Source organism: Pelecanus crispus, chromosome 2 (genome assembly GCF_030463565.1).
Source record: "Pelecanus crispus isolate bPelCri1 chromosome 2, bPelCri1.pri, whole genome shotgun sequence".
Classification (NCBI taxonomy): Eukaryota; Metazoa; Chordata; class Aves; order Pelecaniformes; family Pelecanidae; genus Pelecanus; species Pelecanus crispus.
In genome coordinates this window covers 139557117-139578091 of record NC_134644.1, presented here as the reverse complement: position 1 = coordinate 139578091, position 20975 = coordinate 139557117, and the positions used below count along the sequence as shown (strand labels likewise).

General features: G+C 39.4%; 1 protein-coding gene across 3 annotated transcripts in view; it reads left to right on the top strand.

The window, feature by feature from the left end:
- Positions 1–20975, top strand: part of STAU2 (staufen double-stranded RNA binding protein 2) — a 180390-nt gene that overhangs the window by 45070 nt on the left and 114345 nt on the right. For all 3 annotated transcript variants that reach the window (XM_075705208.1, XM_075705206.1, XM_075705207.1), the window contains exons 6-7: positions 11385–11544; positions 15885–15992. In XM_075705208.1, coding sequence (XP_075561323.1) covers positions 11385–11544; positions 15885–15992 — 268 coding nt within the window. The remainder of the gene's footprint in view (positions 1–11384; positions 11545–15884; positions 15993–20975) is intronic.

The window sequence follows — 20975 nt, the reverse complement described above, 5'->3', positions numbered from 1 at the left end:
TATAAATAAAGACATGGAAGTAAAAAAAGGATAAAACTCAACACAAAGTTACTGTTTACTAAAGGTAGATTGTGTCTGACTAATGTGTTAACCTTGCATGTTATGTGTTAAATCATTTTCTAGGTAAAGAGAGTGAAGTAAATCTTTTATTTGTGGGATTAAGTTAAGCATTTTATAACATTAGATAAGGATACTGTTTTCATTAAACTGAAGGAGATGGAGGTTTGTATAAGAAATGCAAGGTGGGAAAGGAGAAGAAAAATAATCAGCAATAAAAGTCAAACTTGGAGGAAGATTATTAAGTGTAGTTCTTTCAGTTCTAGAATCAATCTTTCTAATGATTTTTGATAAACGTATTTGAACAAAAAGTAGGAAAATGTTCATGGGATGTAGGAGGTGTCATCACTACACAGGAAGATCAAGATATGCAGGAAGAGTTGGATGATCGTGAGGACTGACATGTTAGAAATGGAATGAGGCTAGACTTGGCAGTATAAAATGTAAGATTAAGACTGTAGACAGTAGTAATACTAACTCTGTTGTCACCTGAGCGTTATTCAGTTGGAAATCACAGAATGGGACTGTTATCTAATATTATTAATTATTTGCAAGATAAACTAAGAACAACTGATGTGATTGAACCAGAGGAGAGACAAATGTGGTTTTTAAGATGTGTTGAGCAAGGTATTTCTCGTAAAGATATATAAATATTGCTGTTATACAGAACACTGTTAGCCTTTCATGTGGTATATTGTCTACCATTCTTGACTTTTATATTTAAGAACAGGAGCAAGTCTAGGGAAGGGCTGTGAAGGATTATCAGGATAGTGGGTAGCCTTTTATACAGAAGACTTCTAAAATACCTTAAGTTGTTCCCTTGCAAAACAAAGGCTGAGAGGGAATGGGAGAACTCACCTTGCAGGGTAACCAAAAAAGTAAATGAACTGTTTAAGTTAAAGGGTAGTATTGACACAAAATTAAATGTAAAAGTATAGCCAAGCTGAACATTAGGAGATTCCTAAGTATCAGCTCAGCTTGTAGATCATCCTCCCAGCAGAAGTACTCGAAGCAAGTAATCTAATCAGTTTTCTGATAGACCTTAACAGATAAAGAGAACTACATTATGCAGTTGCCTGCAACTCATGGATCTTGACTGTTTAATGCAGGGTTTGCTTATATTCTTACATTTGAAATAGAAAAGGTTTGGGGTTTCTATGTCTTAAAATGGGAACCATCTTTGTTATGTTTTCTCATTATTTTTCAAAAAATTAACAGTTGCTTTTGAATCTCTTTCTGTTAATATGTTTCCATCACATGGTTATTCTTTACAATTCTTACATAGTCAATTAAACATTCTGTTGCTTAGCGGGTTTTTACAACTAGGTCGAAACTGGTTTCATAAACTGATCATAGCAAATATTATATAGAAGAAAAAATACTGAATCATCCAGAATTAATTAAATGAATTTTAAAGTCTTAAAGATTTGGATTGTAGTTTAAAACCATCTTTCGAATGAAGGATAATCTGGGGCAAGTATACATGATTTTTTTTTTTTTTTTAGTCTTGTCTGTGTCACTGAGGGGAGGTCAACATTGGGAAAAGGGAGAACAGTAACAGGCTATATAAATAAATCAGCTGAATAGACATTTCAGAAAATTATCTTTCCATCTAATAAGGGATGTGTTTGGCTAGAAGTGATATGTAGTGCCTTGTCCTGCTTGCTTTACATTAAGAATGTTTTTGGATGATGTGGAGATAACCTAGAAGAGGACAGCCAGACTGATTTAGGGATAATGGACTGTAGTTCTCAAAAGGCGTACTTGGAAAAGAGAGCCTCTTTGTTCTCAGGTGTTGTTGTGGACCTGCTGAAAGAACCAGAAGGTGGACTGTAAGAAGACAAAAGTGGCTATACTGGATGTTTCCTTCTTCAAAACATAGAGCTCACATCTGTAAGAAATGCACATGGCTAATGGACTGCTTAGAAAAATAGGGCATGGCCAGGGAACAGCTGCACTAAGCAACTTGCTCCCCTAGAGAAATTTCAAATGTTACAGGGAAAAAGTTGTTCACAGTGAATGCTGTTTCCTACTCCCCTGCACGGTCTGTGGCTCTGTATCCTCCCCTCACAAAGCTCACAGCATTTTCCTGGTTCAGCAGTGTCAGCAGGCCTGCCAGCTTGATTGAGTTGGTATGGAAAAGGAGCCAGAGGGAAAAAGTGCAGAGAATGACACGGCTCTGGCATGGAGCTGGCATCTGAAGAATGACTTTCCCGTACCATGTTGTATCTTGTATTTTAGTGGCCCTCATCTTGGCCAGAATGGTCCCTGTTCCTCTGCGCTTTGCAATATGAAATGGGAATAGGGTAATATTTCCTGTAACACTTGTGTAGTGGGGAAGTAATTGGGTTTATTTGTTCTTTTTTACATAGGTGAGGAATACATTGGGCATTAGAATTTAGACAAAACCTCACTGGAGTTTTTAACAGTGAAAAGGGGGCTAAATCTAAATAAACTTCCTGGTTTCCTTGAGTTGCAGCTTGCACTTGTTTTTTTCCCCCCTTCTAAGAATAAAGTAACAATATTTTTCAGAAATATTTATGCCATTGAGGAATCCAGAGAAATGCAGGAAATGCAGTTTGAACACATAATGTATGTACTAATACTTTATTTGTCTTTGTGTATGTGGATTTGATGGCCAAAAAGGAAGAGGCCCCAAGGGCTCCTTAGTATGCAATTAATATTTTGGCTAGAAAAGCAGCAGATTGTTTCAGTATGCTTACATGTTATGACATCATATTCCAGTAAAATTATAATGAACAGAATTTTTGTTTGTCTCTGTGGCAAACCAAAATGAGTTTTCTAATTGTCAACAGACCTTGGTGATTTATTTAATTATAGTGGCGCCCACTCACACCAACTTAGTTAAGGTCTGTCAGCATTTCTGTTAGGAACCCCTATTTTTAGGGGTTTATAACTAGTTGTAAATATTTGCTCATTGCTGAAACTTGGTATTCAAGGTCACAGTCATAGAGCAAATACCCTCTTTCAGGTTGACTATTCTAAAGTGATACCAGTGGCATTAGCTAAAAAGTAGATTTCTGATGTTATGAAACTTAGAGGGAATAAAAAGAAACTGCTTTCTAGATCTCTTATTTGAGGCATCTTCTTAAGAATCTCAAATGTCCTGAAGAGCCAGAAAATTAACTTGTTTTAAGAGGTTGTATGTGACTGGTTGTTAAAGTATTATCCTTTATCACATTTTTTTTCTTCCAATTGAATGTAGCATTTCACGTGTCCTTTTGTTGTCTTCTAGTCTTGTAATCTTCTGTCATTTGGCTGTGTCTGTCAGCTTAAGTTCTGAGGATGACCTGGGAATCTTTTTTATTAAGAATTTTCTCCAAAGGAAAATCCTAACCTTTGTAGCCGCCATGTGGAATGCAGGGAGATGCATATTCTTTAAATGTAGGTAGTTTTAAAACTTTCAGAAACCTAATGAGTCTGTACGTGAAGCGTTGCTGTTGGAAATCCTGACTGTTTCAGTTCTGTGGCTGAACAGAGCAACAGAGGGCTAAGGAGTGTAGGACTGATGTTTAGGTGTTCTTGTGATGGAAAGTATTGTGCTGGTATGTTATTGCATACAAATCAGCAAATTCTACATAAATGCTCCCAAGATTGTTAAGGTTTTCAGTGCTTTTTAGTAACTCAAATGTAATATATTGGGAAGATTTGTTAATGATCAGTGGCAGATATGATATCTTATCTTTGCATGGGGTTGTTCCTTACATGAGCATGCATCTTCAGGATGCAGGATCATTCTGTATTAAAACTCAGTTTAATTGTTGCACTGTACTTTTGGATTGTAATACTATGATTAGTTTTAAGGCTTTTGTTAATACAGTCTCTGTCCTCACCACTGAAAAGAGGAGGATGTTTTGTTTCTATTTGACACGCTCCATGTTGTAGAGGAGCCAATATCCTCACAGATTTAGTCCATTTTCTGAGGATTTCAGGTGCTCCTTTGCACTTCCCTGGCAATGTTCATATTATCAGTGCTCTGTTAACTCTGCTTGAGGCCAAGCAGAGCATGAAAAGTTTAATCAAAACCATGTAAAAGCCTAATCATTCTGCCAGTGCCAGAGAGCTGCATGAGGCTCTAGAGCCACAGGCTGAATGTCATTTTTCCATATTATCGCATAAATAGCTCCCTAAACACTCTTTAAAAAAGAAAAGGTGGGGAGGGGTGAGGGAAAAGAGAGGGCCTGTTGTAGGATCTGAGTTCATAAAGTGGATTAATGTTCATGTGCTTTCCTCCTTTGCATGTAATGGAGGGAAAGGTAGGTCTACTAACTCAACAAGAAACAGGAACTTCTGATGGATGTTGTATTTTCCCTAAACCTAGGTAGTTTCTAACAGCGCTACCACATTTCTTTTTATTTAAAGGGGATTGTGAAATAATGAGGTGGGATGTGCTATCAAGGTGCCTACTGCTTTTGCATGACAGAGCTTATCCTGTGCTAAGCTGCAGCTAACAGAGGCAGACACAGATGTAGCAGTTTCCAGGCTCTAGTTCTAGGTCTTCTGAGAACTTCTTCTGGGATGGTGGGAGGATTCCTGGGAACTCTTTGAGGATCTTCAGCGTGCCTATTGCTGCAGGGAAGGGATAGCTACAGGAGGCTGCGGTTTCTAGCAAGCCCTAGCAGCTGCCAGCAAGCTCTGCCAGCTACTCCTGATCAAAAGCTGCACTGAGCTTTTCTTCCAACTGTCTTCTGATTACAGAGAGTCAAGCACCCTTTCCGCATGAACTAGGGAGAAGCTCATGTAAGTGCAGGGCCTAGAGCACCACTCCCAGAGAAAGCCGGCAGCTGCAGCAGTTTGCACAGCAATTCATGCAGAAGGGAGCCAAAAACTCTGCTGAGGACAGTGTGTGTGTGCTCAGCAGTGGTGGTAATGTGCCACATGGCACAGTTCCTAGCACTATCTGGAGCAGCTATCCCTGGCACATCAGAGACCTCGAGTCAGATCTAGCTCCAGAGGGAGGATGCAGCTCTCCAGACCTTTAGCTGCAGCGACTGCTGGAAGTTGAGACGGGGAGACAGGGGCCTTGTCTGCAGGAGGTGTGCACCATCAGAGGATCTGTATTACCAAGTAAAGGAGATGCAGGAAGGTGTCAGCAAACTGTGCTGACATCACTAGAGCTGATGAATAAGAGATCAATTGGATCTTCTCCAAGACCCTGCAGGTACAAAAGCCTGAACCCTCAACCATAATAAAGGAGGAGCAGGGAGAATCAGTGCTTATTGAGCTAGAAAATGGGGAGTCCTGTGATGGCAAAGGCTGGAAGCTTGTCACTTTTGGCACCAGGAGGAAGGTTTCTGTTCTACCTGCAGATCTGCAACTACAGGTTCGGTGCCATGGTATCAGATGAGGGCCCGGGAGCTCTGGAACCATCCAATCCAGCCAAGCCTGAGTCCTGCAATGGCACCAGAAGGAAGCAGCAAGTGACAACAGTGGGCAACTTCCTACCGCAGGGGATGGAGACCACTATCTGTGAACCTGACCTGCTGTGCAGGGAAGTGTGCTTCTCACTAAGGGCTTGGATTGGGACATTGTGGAGAGATTGCCAAGGGCTGTCTGTTCCTCAGACTATTACCTACTGCTGCTCTTCATTGTGGTCACCAATGACACTGCAAGGGGACATGTGGAGCATAACAAGCATGACTACAGAGATTTGATTTTTACAACTGTGCAACATTCTTTGAGGATCAGTGCTTGAAAGAGAGAGGATCCACCTGACCAAGTAGGGCAAGCGTCTTTATCAGCAGGTTAGCCAATCTGGTCAAGAAAGCTTTAAAATGATGGAGAGTGGAGTTGGCCTATAACCAAGTGAAGAAGCGATGGACCAATTTAGTAAACAAACACTTAAGGGTGATGTTGACAGGAGAGACCCTAAAACCAACAAAACATGGCTGAAGTGGTCCCACCCCAAATGTATGCACACAAGTAGGGAAAAGCCTACAGGACAGCATGATGGGGAAAGTCCTTATACCCTTTCTGGGAAATCAGTACGCTTGGATTCCTATCTGAAGTGCTAGTACACTAACACACTTAGCACGGAGAAAAAACAGGAGGAGTAAGAGGTCTGCGTGTGGCTGCTGAAGGCTCACTGGAATCACAGAGGCGTGGTGGTATAGCTCACACAAATGGAGTGCTGCAATTGATGCATACAGGGTCTTTAGAAAGGGCAGGCCAGGGTGGCGAGGACAGAGTGTTGTGCTTTATGTGAGAGAGCAGTGGGAATGCATGGAGCTCTGCCTGGGGATGAGTGATGAGACAGCTGATAGTTTATGGGTCAGGAGGGCATACCAACGTGGGCAATATTGTGGTGGGTGCTCCTGAAGACTGAGTGATCAAGAAGAAGTAGATGAGGTCTTTTCTTTTTCAGGTAATTGGAAGAAGGTTCATGGCCACAGGCCCTGGTCCTCATGCGGGACTTTAATCACTCCACTATGTGTTGGAGGGACATCACAGCAGGGCACAAGCAATCCTGGAGGTTTCTGGAGTGCATCAGTGACAACTTTCTGATACAGGCGATCGAGGAGGGGCTCTCTACCGGAGCTCACACTTTCAAGCAAAGAAGAGCTTGTCAGGGATGTGAAGGTTGGGGTCAGTGCAGTGACCATGAGATAGTGATGGGATCTTGAGAGGAGAGAACAAGGCAAATATTACAGATCACAAACTGGACTTCAGGATAGCAGACTTGGGTCTCTTCAGAGACCTGCTTGGAAGAATCCCATGGGTCCTGAAGAGAGGAGGAGCCCAGGAGAGCTTGTCAACGTTCACCTCCAAGCTCAAGAACAGTTTAACCGTCCATTCCAACATGCGGGTAGTCAAGCAAGGGCAGCAGGAAGCCTGCATGGATGAACAAGGAACTTCTGACTAAACTCAAACAGGGTTTGTGACCCAGGTGAGGTGACCTAGGATGAATATAGAGACACTGTACAAGTGTGCAGGTATGGGGTTAGGAAAGCTGAAGTCCATCTGGAGTTGAATCTGGAAACGGATGTGAAGGGCAACAAAATGGGCTTCTACAGCAGCAAAAGGAAGACTAGGGACCCACTGTTGAGTGGGGCAGGGAACCTGATGACAAAGGACGTGGAAAAGATGGAGCTACTCAAAATGCCTTCATCTCAGTCTTTTCTGATAAGACTGGCCTTCAGGAGTCCCAGGTCCCTGAGATCAGTGGGAAAGTCTGGAGCAGGTAAGACTTACCATGGATGGAAGAGGATCAGGTTGGGGAACATTTAGACAGACAGGACAGATCCGTGAGGCCTGATGGGATGCACCCATGAGTGCTGAGGGAGCTGAATGATGTATTGATGCCACTCTTGATTATCTTTGAAAGATTGCTGGGATTGGGGAGGTTTGTGAGGATTAGAAGAAAGCAAATTTCACTCCTATTTTCATGAAGGGCAAGAAGAAGGATCTGGGAAAATAGTAAGTCAGTCAGTCTCCCTTCAATCCCTGAGAAGATGATGGGGGAAATCATCCTGAAAACCGTTTCTGAGCATATTAAGAATGACAAGTGACTAAGTAGTCAGCATGGATTTAAGACGGTAAGATTGTGCCTGACCAATGTGATAGCCATATACAGTGAGATTACGAGCTTGGTGGATGAGAGGAGAGGAGCGGATGTTGTTTATCTTGACTTTATCAAGGCTTCTGACACTGTCTCTTATAACATCCTCATTGGCAAACTTGTGAAGTATGGCCTAGGTAAATGGACAGTGAGGCAGTTTGAAAACTGGCTGAACTGCCAGGCTGAAAGGCTTGTGATCAGCAGCACAAACCGTAGCTGGAGGCCAGTCACTAATGGTGTACACCAGTGGTCAATACTGTTTAATATCTTCATTAATGATCTGGATGATGTGGCAGAGTATACCCTCAGCAAGTTTGCAGATGATACAAACCTGGGAGGAGTGGCTGATGCACCAGAGGGTTCCTCTGCTGTCCAGAGGGACCCCGACAGGCAGGAGGAGTGGGCGGACAGTAACTTCATGAAGTTCAACAAAGGGAAATGCAAATCCCTGCACCTGGGCAGGAATAACCCCATACATCACTACACTGGTGATGTGTAGGCACAGCAGAAAAGCAGCTTTGCAGAAAAGTACCTGGAGATCCTGGTGGACACCAAATGAAACATGAGCTAGTAATATGCCCTTGCAACAAAGGCAGCCAACAGCATCCTGGGCTGCATTTAGAATAGTGTTGTCAATAGGTTGAGGGAAGTCATCCTTCCCCTCTACTTGGCCCTGGTAAGAGGCTACATCTGGATTGCTGGGTCCAGTTTTGGGCTCCTCAGTACAACAGAAACATGGACATACCAGTGCAAATTCAGTGAAGGGCCACTAAGATGATTAAGGGACTGGAGCATTTCTCATCTGAGGAGAGAGTGAGAGAGCTGGGACTGATTAGCCAGGAGAAGAGAAGGCTCAGGGGGATCTCATCAATGTGTATAAAATACATGAAGGGGATGAGCAAAGAAGGTGGAGCCGGGCTCTTTTTAGTGGTATCAAGTGAAAAAGAGGCACAAACTAAAATACAAGAAATTCCATTTAATCATAAGAAAAGAAAAGACTTTTTTACTGCGTGGGTGGTCAAATGCCAGAGCAGATTGCCAGACAGGTTGTTGAATCAACCAACCTTGGAGATACTCAAAACCCAACGGGAAGTGGCCCTGAGCAGTCTGCTTTAACTGACCTGCTTTGAGCACGGGGGTTGGACTAGGGGATCTCCAGAGGTCACTTCCCACCTCAACTATTCTGTGTTTCTGTGGTAAACTAAGGAAGGACTTCCAGAGGAATCGCATTAGCTGTGTAGAGGAGCCAGGGACAGACAGCTCTAAGCCAGCTGTGAAAGAAGTGGAGTTGATGGTGACTATACTGATGAAGGTTTTAATTATTTTTTCCTTGCCTTTAAATAAGAGTAATATTTTTCACTGTGGAAATATAGTTTGACCTATGTTTGGTGTCAAAGGCCTGTTCCTGATTCTTAGGTTGAAATTCTTTCAGGGTATTAATTACATCTATTGCCTGCATATTCCCTAAATTTATTTTTAATATTCCCTAAAACAATATTGCAAACTAAATAAAACTAATAAATCTAAAGAAAATGTTGATATAGGAAGCATTTTACGTAAACTCATTAAGTGAAGGGAAGGGGTGAAATTCTCCCTTTCACTTGAAAAACTACCATTCTTTTTGAGGGAAATCTCAGTCTGAAGCCACTTTACTTTTTTATCATAGATTTTATCACATTGATAATGGCTTGGTATTGTGTTTGTACCTGTTAGAAGCAGAGGGAGGCAGAAGGTGAATGCTGTATGTCAGAAGCAATGAAGGACACAGTAGCGTGGGATAGAAATTAATATTCTTGAGCTATCTGTTTCTTTGGTTTGACAGCTGCTTTGTTAACAAATGACACTGTGGTGTTTGAGTTCCATTATACATGTAGGAGCTTTGTAATGTTCTTCCAGAAAGAGTGGTCAAAACACTCGGGTTGCTCAGAGATGTTGCGGAATCTTCATCCTTGGAGATACTGACAATACCCTGGACAATGCCTGAGCAAGACAGTGTAACTCAAGAGTTTGACCCTGCTTTGGGCACTGCACTGGACCAGATAACCTCCAGAAGCCTTTCCAACCTGAGTTATTCTATCATTTCATGAAAATGTTATGTAAGCAAATGCATTTCCAGGCCTTAATAATTCCCTCTAACTGTGTTAAACTGTAAACAGGAAAGCAAAGTAAATACTCACTTTTTGCATGTCGTAAAGTCAACTTAGCTCACCCCTCCAAGGCCCTATAGCCACAGGCTTGTTGGAGGCAGTATTATGGTTTTGCTCTTTCCATATAAACGTATTTTTAGAATTAGGCACAAAGTTCAGGGGCACTGAGACTAGAGTGTTTATTCAGACTTGCTTGAGTTTGAAGTGTGCTGCTATCTGAAAAACTTTTTATTTTGTTTTATAGTTGAAACAAATCTGTTACAATTATTAATGAAAAGTCAGAAACTCTTCGTACAAAAAAAGTAAGGGTCCTTTAAGAGGAAGAAGGAAAATGTAGTACTTTGCTGTGCTTTTGAGTGATTCTCATTTTGTTGCGACTGACCTAGCTTTTGGCCATGCTTTTGGAATGCTGTGCTTTTTTACATTGCCATAAAATATGTACAAGTTATTTGTCATAAATAAGAAACCATTTCTGATAGGTATATATTTTCCCAAGGACTCAATCTCCAGTGTCTTAGAAAAGCCTTTTTTTCAGGAAGGAGCACAGGCAGACAGGATGACAGAGTGAAGAGTATGAAGCAAATTTCCTCACCTATGTAGAATATTATTAGAGGACTTTTTGGCAATGTTCTCTTAAAGGGTTGTAATTTTAACAGTGACTGAACTAATTATCTGTGCTGAATTGCTTTTTCTGGTTCTAGGGGGGGAATACTTCTTTTCTGTAGAAATTGCTTATGTGGACAAGCTCTTGCATTTAGTTGTCACAGTGCTGTGACAGGACCTCCCAAACCCAAGAGTGGCATTACGTCTCTTTATTCATTTGCTGCTAGGGAAAGACAGGTTTCAGGGTAGGGAGTATGGGATGGATTAGCTATTTTTATTACTTAAAATAGAGATGTGAAGTTTATGATATGAATAAAGATACTGCTTTCTTTGAGGAGTAATAGCTGTGCCGGTTCATAGGAAAATGTTCAATTTTTTGCTTTATCTTTCTTTTGGTGCATTTCAGACATACTCAGAACAACAAACCCGGCTATTATATATGGAAATTTTTCTGTAGGAAAGTAAAAAAAGGAAAACAGTGTGGTGTTGATTGCTGATTTTCTTTCAGTGCCCGAAAAATTTTTGGCTATTACAGTGTTGGAGGAGAGCTGCTCCCTACCCTCTGTTACACTTTGGAAGAAAACTCCTTCTTATCCTCTACAACAATTTCAATACTTGAGCTTCAAAAAGAGGCTAGAAGTACATTGTCCAGGTCCCTCGCTCTCTGCCGTCTCACTTTTTGTTGTTCCCAAGAGCCGAGCTATGCTGGCATGCTTCAAGTGAGAGACCTCACAATCCTTCTTCCTCCATGCCACTTTCTTGTGGGACAGGAGTTGTCTCCCAGGCATGGCTTCCACTGAAGCTTTTGGTTCTCCTTAGGTTTAATCTCAGGACTCAAACCAAGATCTTGCTGAGGATCAGTCATGTGTTTGAGTGTTAGTTCTTACTCTGTGAGAAAACATAATGTTGTATCCCTAACTACTGCTCTATATTACATAAAATTGATGGTTAAAATTTGTAACTTATGTTGCTGTTTTCTTTTCATGACTTCTTTCCAGGTATCACTGCCCAGTGCCTAAAATTTTCTATGTCCAGTTAACTGTTGGCAACAGTGAGTTTTTTGGTGAAGGAAAGACTCGTCAAGCTGCTAGACATAATGCTGCAATGAAGGCCCTTCAAGCTCTCCAGAATGAACCTATTCCAGAAAAATTACCTCAGGTTTGTGTTTCAGAAAACTGTTCCTAATCTTCACATTAAGATACTAAATTGAACAATTTAATTGGCAGTTTTTTAATGTTTAATTTTTAGTGTTTTTTTCATATTAGCCTCAGTAATTAGAGGGGCAATACTAACAAATCGTTAGTGTTACTTCTTTATAATAGCATACCTGACATGAAATTAGACTTAAATAACAAAAAAAGTAGGCATTTTAAAGATGGGATTGTCAACAGTGATGAAGTAAAAACCAAAAGTGGAGAAAATGTCCATTTTATCAGTAGCTTCATGGAGAATGAATTATTAATCATGAATGTGTGTTGTGCCATCAGTGTGATCTTTACAGTTGAAATGACTTGTCCCCCATGTACCTAAGAACCTGACAGAGCTCGCTGACAGCTAATGATCACCTATCTGATGGTTTTAGACTTTGAATTCAAGATATCCATTAATAAGAATGGAAATTAAACCACTAAGTGCATAGGATAATAAGTAGTAGACGGAAGTAAATAATATGTATAAGTAATATGGATATGTACCTAGTTTATATACTGAGTTTTCATAGCCCATGTACATATGTAATTTACCTAGCAAAAGCAATAAAATCTTGAATTAACATTCTTGCCTAATTGGGTCTATTTAGTATCTGTTTACATCAGTGTCTATTAGGATGTGCAGGCTTTAAGAAGATGTAGTCATGGCAAATTGAGTTTCCTAAATTCTTGTAGCATGCTGTAGTATTGTCTTTCTCATGAGCTAATGCAGTAACTTCATTCTTCTCTTCACCACCATAAGTTATATATGTAAACTGAATCAAATACACAGTTAGCTATGAGAAAAACAGGGAAGAATTATCAGGAGACAATACCGTAGATTAGCTGAGACATTCACATAATACTTGGAAGACCTGTGGGAGCACCGTGAGTTTCTGGCGCAGCAGTTGAAGAGCACTTGGGACACTGTAGGGTCTCAAGAGCAGGTGTCTGTGGGTAGGAGTCTAAATCGAGTCCTCAGTCAGGAAGACCTCTGTGGCTTGGTCACGCTGAGGGTAAACAGAGCTGGTTGTGGGCTGGTCATGAAGAAACATCTCTGTCACTTCATGGGATAGAGTTGTAAGTGACTGGAGAAGGCTGGAGGTGACACTATGCCTAGGTCATGATGGGGTACAAAGAGCTGCATCGTGTGGCACTGAGTGTAACTCTCCAGAGAACTGGAGGTTGGTTGAAGCAGAGTTTAAGTCTTCATGGTGCCAAGGTTCAGGTTCCTTCCTGCTGCTGGTCGTGTGAAGTGCACGCAGGGCTGCTACGCAGTGGTGGCATGTGCCCTCACCACAGGACATGGTCCAGCTCAGTAAAACTGCTTTCTTCAGCGGAACTGACCTGCTTGGGTCGGCCATGCAAGATGATTGATTCACCGTTCCTCAAATGTCATGCGTGGATCAGAGCCAGTATGCGTTAGAGTCTGACTGGCATCAATTACATGAGCGACTGAGCGTCTTTCTCCCCCAGTCACTGCTACTGTGCTTCTAACGAGAGAAGAAAGGGTAGTGAGGACAGACGTGCTAGTACCAGTCTAGCCCTGCATCCCATTAGTAACTCAGTGAAATTCACTGGAATGGGATCCATGGAATATAGCGCAGTAAATACATTGCTTTACCTTTTGGCCTTCGTAACTGTGTTTGCTTAATGCAGGCCTCTGTATATTCTTCCTTCATTTTGAGATACCCTTTCTTTCCTTTTTTTTTTTTTTTTTAAACTTAGTTAAGGATACTTTTTTTTATCCACATTAAACCATTGAAGAGGAATATTACCATCTTAATACTTCATTGTGCAAATGTGTAGAAGAGCATAAGGTGAGCAGAAACAAGCAATCAGTAAACAGGGCAGGGTTACAGGTGCATGTGAACCTGCTTTCATAAAAGAGCTATTGTGTGTCTGCCAAAGCACCTCTGCTGTCTCATAGATGTGAGGCTAAGAAAGGCCTTACAATTAAAGTGTCAGCTGTGGAATGAGGATCAAATTTAAATCCAAAGTACTTGAGACACTCCTGAACATATTTTGTCTTCCTTAGGGAAGTCATATGACTAAGGCTTGAAACTTTATTGCTCAGTACTAAGGTCTAAGCCTTAAAGTCTATGATCCTCCCTAGTCTTCACTCACAGTTAGGCTCTCTACTGTGTTTGGTGGAAAAATATGCACGGAGTGAAATTGTAAGGGCAGAAGGGACAATCAGGGATTTTCTGGATTGATGTGTTTCTATTAAATAATGAAATTTTAAACAGTAATTTCTACATTAGACTCTACATATCTGGTTAAGCTAGAGTATAGCTAGAAAACCTAAAAATTCTTGACTTAAAGGCTTGATGACAGTCCAGTGGGCTTTGTATTATTTTATGTAAATGATGCCAGTGATTGATTATTCTCTATTTAAAAGATAATTTGCAAGGTATTTCTTCCAAATTCGCTTAGCTTCATTTTCTAATTGGTGCTTTCTTATCTTTGTTAAATGTAACAAACATATCAAAAATATCTCCCCTGTATACATTTACAGGTTATGCTTAAGTACTTTTGAATCTTTTTCTAGAACTGATTGTTTCCATAGTGTCTCAGTGTAAAGTTGTTTTTTCTAATCAGTAGTTCATCCTTGTGGATTTTTTTGTCAGCTTTTTGGGTTGGCAGTGTCCTTTATAAAACAAAAACTTAATTGAGTACAATACTGAGTAACATTCTCACTAAGGTTCTTTACAGAATAGTAGTACCCCACTCTTCATGTTTGATATTCTTTATATTCCCAAAACATATTTTTACTTTTAAATAATGTCCTTTTAGCTCTGTTCAGTTGATGTTTCTCAGTAAACCTAGGTTGTTCACTGAATCAATGTTTTGCCTATCCTATAAATAATGACCTACATTCTTGATGTCAGTAGTGCTTTACATTTCATATATGAAATGAGCTAGAGATCCTACATAATTTCATTCTAACTACCCTTCTTACTGCTTTGCACTGTACCCTTTATTTTCAGCAGATTCTATAAACTTTAAAAACTTTTGTTTTGTATTTAGCTCCAGATCAATGTCAGGGATGTAAATTGCTTTTTCAGACTCAAAATTCTCCAACCATTTAAGGAGACAAAAAGTGTTCCAAGTCGGAGTGCTGTAGCTGACTGCTGCATTTTTGGTCCTGCATTATCTTAAAGATTAATATATTAAGAATTAACAAATGGTAGATAAGACTGATAAATTTCATTGTTAATGTGGAGAACCTAATGCTTTTTTAATGTTTTTTTATAACTTCGGTATCTGGATTTTTTAGCTGTGCTGGTGGCTGAAGATTTAGATCAGACTTTGTTATGTAAGATGGGAACTCTGCAGGAATCCACCTAATGCAGCCCAAGTTTCTTTGATGTTTACCTCCACTAATAAAAAATTAGGAGCTTGGCCAAGGTTACATAGTTGTTGGGAGACCCCAGTTTGAAACATTCAGGGCTTTGCAGTTTGAAAGTAGCTGAAAGTGAAACCTCTGAGAACTAAGGAAGATATGGCCTGGGGGACAAACACCAAAAAGTAGCGGTTGCAGAAGGCAGTAACTCCTTGACTGATCCCCATGCTGGTGGCTGTCTGAGAAAAATAAGACTTACCTAAAGTGCAAAGCAAAGCTGAATTTTAGGCAGGATAATGTTTGCATGTGCCTTTTGTTGTTTTATCTCTTAGCCTCTCTGTTTGTTATGTTCCTATGGATAAATAAATAACGTTCTGTGTTGAGCAAGCTGTTCTCTGTCACTACCTTTTCACACTGGTCATAACTCCCAGAGGGAAGTCGATGGAGGGGCCATTAACCAGCTGGACCTGCTGAGGACACCTGTAACCTGGTGACCCAGTCAAAGTGTGGGAGTGATTCACTGAATTTCTTCTGAGAGAAGTACAGTCTTCTGTACTTTCCAAGAAGTACCGAAGACTTCTTGCTTGCTTGGAAGGGGTGCCCACAGAGAGACTGGGAAACAGGTCAAAGGATCTGTTTGATCCTCATGTTCGACACAAGAAGTGTGTATTCACATGATTATTACCCATGTCATTAATAAGACTAAAATCCGTAGAAGTTATTTTGCCATCTATCCTTAATTTATAAATTCATGTGTATGTGTTCCTTTATTATGAAGCATAATTGCATTCTATATGGCTTCACGGTCAGCGGGTGTTTGATAATGGGGTGCTGAGATGGATGTACAAACGCTGATTTACAGCATGACAGGAGAACTCAAAAGTCTTTGAGAAATCAGGGGAGAAGTATATTATATTTTTTATCTTCTAAAAATTGTAATATGATTACGTATTCTTCATTTTCAGAATGGAGAAACAGGAAAAGAATCAGAAGAAGATAAAGATGCAAACAAGTCTGAAATCAGTGTAGTGTTTGAAATTGCTTTGAAGCGCAATATACCTGTCAGTTTTGAGGTACGTGTTACATATTTATCTGTTTGCTAAGAAAGTATTAAAAAAAAGTGCCACTAAAACTCAACACAGTTAATAGTATTAATGCATTATGAATATGACATTTAAATTTGTGCAAATTATAAATAAAAAAATTGGTAGTGTATCAGAGTCTAAGACACTGAGTTTTTACTCTTAAATTAGATGATCTTTCGGAAGTATTAGAGACCTAATACTTGGTTGCAAACAAGTGGATGGTGGAAAGACAGGTCAAGCATCTTCTGTATAGTGCTGTGGGATTAGAATCGGTAGCCACACTCAATCTGATTTGAAATAATCTTCAAAACAGTCAGCCAAAGTCTTTGTTTTAACTGTAGGCATTTGTACACTACAGAAGTTCCCATTGAGACACTTTGCATCCGATGTGTTCTTTTCAGAAAGTCATGAGTATCTTTATCTGCCACACTGTTTGACTCCTTATCTATCTCTACTTAAGCCTTCATGGTTTTTTTTTCTCATTTCATATGATTTTATCTATGAACCTGCTTCTGACACCTTTGTTTACCTTAAGTAATACAGAATATTTGGAATAGCTCCAATGCTATCAATGAAATAACTACGGGAGAATGACTGATAGTAACAGGAAAATTTTTCCGATGAGAAAGTTCTTACACAAACTGGTTGTAAAAATCTAACGTTGTTGTGGTAGGAACCACCAGACTTTCAAGCTGCAGGGTGTTTTTTCCTTTTTTTTTTTTTTTAATGCAGAAAATACTAATGTAAGTGGCTCTTTAAAGTTTTATTTTTCTGCTTGTTGTTTTACATTTAAACTGAGTATATATGAAGAATGTGAGTAGTGCCTATACTGGTGATGGTTATTTTCTCCAGTGCTTTTTCCTTTTGAAGTATAGGCACATATTTGCATGCCAAAAAAGTAAACTATGCTGTGGCATGCCTTACCAGTATGCTGTTTGCAGTTTACTGACATGTTTGGCCCATATCCATGAATTGGCCACTGTCACATGAGCTATTTGGACCTTCTTAGAAATCTGCGGAATCTCTCAGAAGGTAGGTAAGAGAGCCAAAGACAAAGAATATTGGTTTTGACTAAGGAATTGCTCAGTATAACAAATGCGTGTGTGCTTCATATATATATCTGGTCTATGTAATATGGACTAATTAGAAAGTTAAGAGAATGTAAAATCTGAAGGACAAAATTGGGGTTTCTGGGGGTGTTGGTGTATCAATTTGCAACTGCATGGAAAGAACATAACTCTTACGTAAGATCAGACATAATGGAAACACATGCCTGTGTTTCAAAAAGGAAGCTGATAATTAACATTTCGGTTTTCACACATTTTTTTTTACCTTAAGTATTTAAAAATATTTGGAATAGTTCCATACAGATCAATACACTAAAATACAAGGTGATGAATGGTCACGGGTCACAGAATAGCTTGGAGGTTGGGAGGAAAAGAGGGATAGTGCTTTGAATGTCATCTTAACTTCATTCTTGTGTTTCAGCTTATTTAAGGGAGAACATTTGGTAAGGAGAGAATGAAGGCAGAGGTACTTAGTACAGGAAAACTGTAATGTGTCACTTGCCAAAGAATGTTAACAACATCGAAAAAAGACAGTTTCTTGCTCTCCTGACAGGTTTTGTGTTATTTCCTGCCTTTAACTCTAAGTATAGGTGACATTCTTAAATGGGGTTTTGATTGAACTTGGTAATGGCTTATATTTCAATAAAACTGCTAAGCAATTATGGGTAATCCCTAGGATCTGATGTTTCTAATAGGATTTTATTTACAAATGGTTTTGTGTTATTCCAGGCAGGCATCAAAGCTTTCTCTAGCTTTTTTTTTTTTTTGTGCAATAGCTATAAAATGATCTGCCTTTTCTTCATCTGATGAAGCTTTAGCCAGTGTTCCAACAGTGCTGTGTTATGCAGCTAAGTAATGGTGATAAAGATATGTAAAGTTCTATGTAAACATGTCCTCAGAATTGCACAAGGGGTGGAAAATAGGGAGAGCATGCAGAACCCTGTGGGTTTCTTCTGTCTATCCTGTTTCATGTAATATGGCTAGTTTTAATTACCTAGGAACTTTAGGATGAGTTTTAAGCAATTTCTATCTATTAAATTGTTAACTAAAAGAAAGGTATTCAATTCTAACAAAGAACAAGCTTTGGTCCATACTTCTCATTGGTCCATCCTTTGCTAGCCTTTATTCATAAACTCTTAAGTCAAAGTGCAACTCCGCTAAGGCATTTGTGGGACCCTCAATGAACAATTTTTAAGGAGGGATACAAAACTGATTGCTGTAGGGATTGTTAGAATAGCTGTAAAATGGTCATTTTGCTTCTTATTCCCTCCTTGACAGTAGGCTAAAATCTTGCTTTTTTTTGGTTCTCTTGCAACATGTATGTTTTTTTTATTTCTGACTTGTCAATAAGGATTTGGGTGAGCCTAGAAGGCGTAAGTGAGGTCAACAGGTTCAGGTATTAGAACATGTTGGGGTGTTTCAGATTGCCATTTTATTTTCAATATTTTTCTTTGGATTGGTGGTCCTTTCTTTAGAATAGCAAATACAATGATAGATTTTTTTTCATTCTCAGTATCAGGAGTGAGGGGATAGAGTGCCTGAACCAGCAAATTTTCTTCCCCTCCATCCCCTTCCAGTGTTCTGCTGAGGAAAAAGAGTTGCAGTTTCCTGTGTCCCAGTCTTATCACAGTGAGGCAGAGATTCTGTATTGTGAACCAGGAACAGACCAAATTGCTGACTCTGGGAGACTGAGCAAGTTCTCAGTGGGAAGTTTCACACCCGTCTGGCTCCTGCTCTCCTGGGGATTAAGGCTTTCAGATTGGATGATTGACATATTGAGTAACTCTCGCTTGGGTTTTGCATGATGGTCACCCTTCCTCACTCCAGTTTTAATAAAACATCCAGACTTCTTTTTTTTTTTTAAACTGGGAAAAGGTGGTATGTCTGCCTGCACAAGCACATGGAAATATATTGGTATTTTAAAGTTTCTAAATAATCATAGATGTAGGTGACATGTTTTTGTTGACTTGCTTTTTGTCTCCTCTGTTATTTTTTTTTAATGTCCATTTAATCTTGTCATAATCTTTTGAATTTTCTACCTGGAGTCTCATTAATAATTGAAGCAGTGTTGCTCTTTTGTTGTAATCGTACTGCTGTTTTTCATTTGTCAGCATGATTCATTAAGTTGAGCCAAATTCACTCTAGATGTAACTTGACCTTAGATGTGTTTTGGCCCCATGTGTTTTCTCTTGCTGGAGTTATTCTTTAAATCAGTGGAACAGAAAAAGAAAAGTGTATTGAACTGTCACCCTTAATCAAATTCTCAGCTTTAAATTAGCCATGATTTGGTCCACGGGTTGTATCTTTCAACTGAGGAAATAGTTTAATGTACTAATGCATATAGTGTTATTGGATAGCAAAGGCTGAATTTCTTTTTAGTGTTTTCTGTCCCTAGGCTTATAGCACAACTGTTTGAAATCATGTGGAGTAAAAAGATCTAAAATCTGGGGTTAACCAAAAATGTTGTTAGGTAAATATTTTTTTTGCTAAATTACCAAATTTGGATGTTTAGCTTGATTCAGATCCCATCTGAATCCTATGGGGTTCATTCCATTGACAACACAGACTTTTTTTCACTTGCACACTAACAAAGAAACAGTTTTGAATGTTTTCCAGGCAATTATTTACCTTGTGTTACATCCTTAAAAGTTTAAAAGATGAAAAACACACCGGAATACATTAGGCTTTTATTAAGAAATATATTTTCACGTATATGAAAATATAATCTGGTTTTATATTAACACTCTTTTTCATATATTTATATTTGTGTGCATTTATATATATATGAGAAAACTTATATAAAACTAATATTTTAGGAACTCAGCAGTTATATTCCTTAAGCAAGTTATTTTGTCCTTTTTCATCTGGTCAGTATAGACATTCTTGTATATTTTATTAATACATTATATTGCATGTAAGTAGAAACACCTATATAATGGTATTAGTAAGACCATATAAAGATTAAGGACCTTAGTAAGGTTAATTTAGCCATGTTTTACAGCCAACATGTTGCAATACTTGGATAGCAACGTAATCTTAATCTTGGATTAAGATACTCCTTTAAAACAGAGTGGGAAACACTGCAGTGCGATGAAGGTGTTCAGCACTGATAGAAAGCCCTGAGAGCAGGAGATCCCAGTGCTGGGCTCATCCCAGCTCTGGTGCAGGCAGTGCAGCTTCCCTTGGCTCAGCGTGGGTCAGTGCCTTGAAAGCACTGCTGCCTTCTCACATGGTGAAGCACCAGTGGGCAATTTTCAAGTGAGGCAATCTTGAAAACACTTCAGAAATTATTACCTGGAATCTTCGAGTGGGAACACTCCTGGACTACAACAGAAAAATCCCAAGCTGGCACAGATGTTGTCTTATTCTGGGAAAATGTGGACAAAGTTGTCTTTTTATTGATATATGCTGTGATAATTGTATTTGCTGGGTGAAGTTACCACAAAAGAGAGCTTAAAAAAGAAATACAAGCCTAAGGAGACCTCATTACAGTGTAACAGCGAAACTAAATAATGCAAGGGACATGACCTTGATAAAAAGAACTTTAATACAAAACATGTTGTAATAATATTAAGGTTGAAGGTTTCAGCCCATTAAAAATATAGTTATTACACCAAGAAGTCCCTAGCACCTTTACCTCAGTTCCCTTGCACTCAGGAATTATACTTCTTCAACAAATGGTTTGATGTAATTGCACCTACTGAAACTAAATATGTATTTGTATTGATTTTGAAGATAATACAAAGAGGTGCCTGTCAGATGCTCTAATATCTGCTTATACACATTACATGTGTAACTAAGATTAGATTAGGTAGCTGTTCCCACCCATCAAACAAAATAACTGAACCTTTTCCCAGACGAGGTCTCTTAATTCCTCATAGACATTATTCAGACCAGTAAATGG